Here is a 1,402-nt window from a genome sequence, read left to right as displayed (position 1 = left end):
ACACCTTAGGTTCAGTTGGTGACCGATCAGCAAACAAATAAACCCAAAGGTTATGCCTTCATCGAGTACTTGCATACACGTGATATGAAAGGTGAGTTTGTAATGTTTTCTCTATTCTGAGATATGAATTGTCCTACTAAAATACAGTTTGTGGTCTCTTATAGCTGCATATAAGCAAGGTGATGGAAGGAAGATTGATGGAAGAAGAGTTTTGGTTGATGTTGAGAGAGGTAGAACAGTCCCGAACTGGCGTCCCCGCAGACTTGGTGGTGGACTTGGTACATCTAGAGTTTCTGGTAAGAAGATTGCTGACGAGGAGGAACAACAACAACAACAATTGCAAGGAAGAATGTCTCACTCCGAGGAGCCCAGAGCCCGTGAAGATCGGTAAGAATTCTTCTTTCTTTATGCTTCTTTCCTTCTGTTGTCACCTGGTTGTTGCTGATAATGTTGCGTATATCAGTGAGAAATCTCGTGACAGGGGAAAGGACAGGGAACGCGAGCAGTCTCATGAGCGTCCCCGCGAACGGTCTCATGAGAGGTCCCGTGAGCGGTCTCGTGAGCGGTCTCGTGAGCGTTCCCGTGATAAACCAAGAGAGAGTCATAGAGAGGACAAGCACCACAGAGACAGGGAACGAGAAAGAGAGAGCAGGCGTGACCAAGGAGATAGAGACCGCCGAGGGGAGCGTACTCGAGATCACGACCGGGAAAGGAGTCGGAAAAGAGATCGTGATTACGAGAGCGTTGAGTATGAAGAAGATGGGGGAGGATCCCGCGACAGAGAGGCGGAGTATGAGCGGGGTGGGTCAAAACAGAGACGAGGTGATGAGTCAGAAGAAGGTCATGGGTACTACGAAGGGCGTAAGCGTTCAAGCCATTACGAGCAGTACGAACGTGAGGAGGAGCAAGGTGGCGACGTTGACCGTTATAATCAGTACGGTGACAGATATGAACGAGTGGAGGAAGATGAATACCGTTATGATGACCGCGGGTACAAGCGGTCAGAGCGATCCAAGTCGCGTGAGTATTTGCTTTGATCATCATCAGCTCAAGTTATATAATTTCCTTCCGTCGAGATAACAGTAAAAGTCTCTCAATATCGTGTTGTGTCTTGAAAACTAGTACTACTTGTTTTGTTTTCCTTCTGACAATTTATTTACTTTTGACCACTAAAAGATGATAACAAACAGGAAAAACCAAAATGCCCATACAAATTTTCATATTCTTCGATGATCATCGTATAAATAAAACCAAAATCGTATATATATAGGGGGAAATAAATCTCAGGGGTAAAGGTGTCAATTCAAGTTTCCCGCCCCTCGGTCGCCACTCCCAATTTAATAAAAAAGAAATGAGAAAATAGGGCGTAAATGTGAGAGAGAGTGAGTAGGGGGGGGGGGGG

At 45.9% G+C, this 1,402-nt stretch overlaps 2 protein-coding genes across 2 annotated transcripts in view; both read left to right on the top strand.

The window, feature by feature from the left end:
* The window catches only part of LOC104762987, a 4,405-nt gene extending 4,241 nt beyond the window's left edge, over positions 1-164 (top strand). Inside the window, exons 3-4 of the mRNA XM_010486411.2 lie at positions 10-91; positions 148-164. Of these exons, the coding sequence (XP_010484713.1) occupies positions 10-91; positions 148-164 (99 nt within the window). The remainder of the gene's footprint in view (positions 1-9; positions 92-147) is intronic.
* Positions 1-1,222, top strand: part of LOC104762893 (U1 small nuclear ribonucleoprotein 70 kDa-like) — a 21,274-nt gene extending 20,052 nt beyond the window's left edge. The window contains exons 9-10 of the mRNA XM_019240279.1: positions 283-387; positions 464-1,222. Of these exons, the coding sequence (XP_019095824.1) occupies positions 283-387; positions 464-1,037 (679 nt within the window). The 3' untranslated portion in view covers positions 1,038-1,222. The remainder of the gene's footprint in view (positions 1-282; positions 388-463) is intronic.

Source organism: Camelina sativa, chromosome 18 (genome assembly GCF_000633955.1).
Source record: "Camelina sativa cultivar DH55 chromosome 18, Cs, whole genome shotgun sequence".
Lineage (NCBI taxonomy): Eukaryota > Viridiplantae > Streptophyta > Magnoliopsida > Brassicales > Brassicaceae > Camelina > Camelina sativa.
Note: the sequence above shows the minus strand (reverse complement) of the source record. Positions and strands in the feature narration are given on the sequence as shown.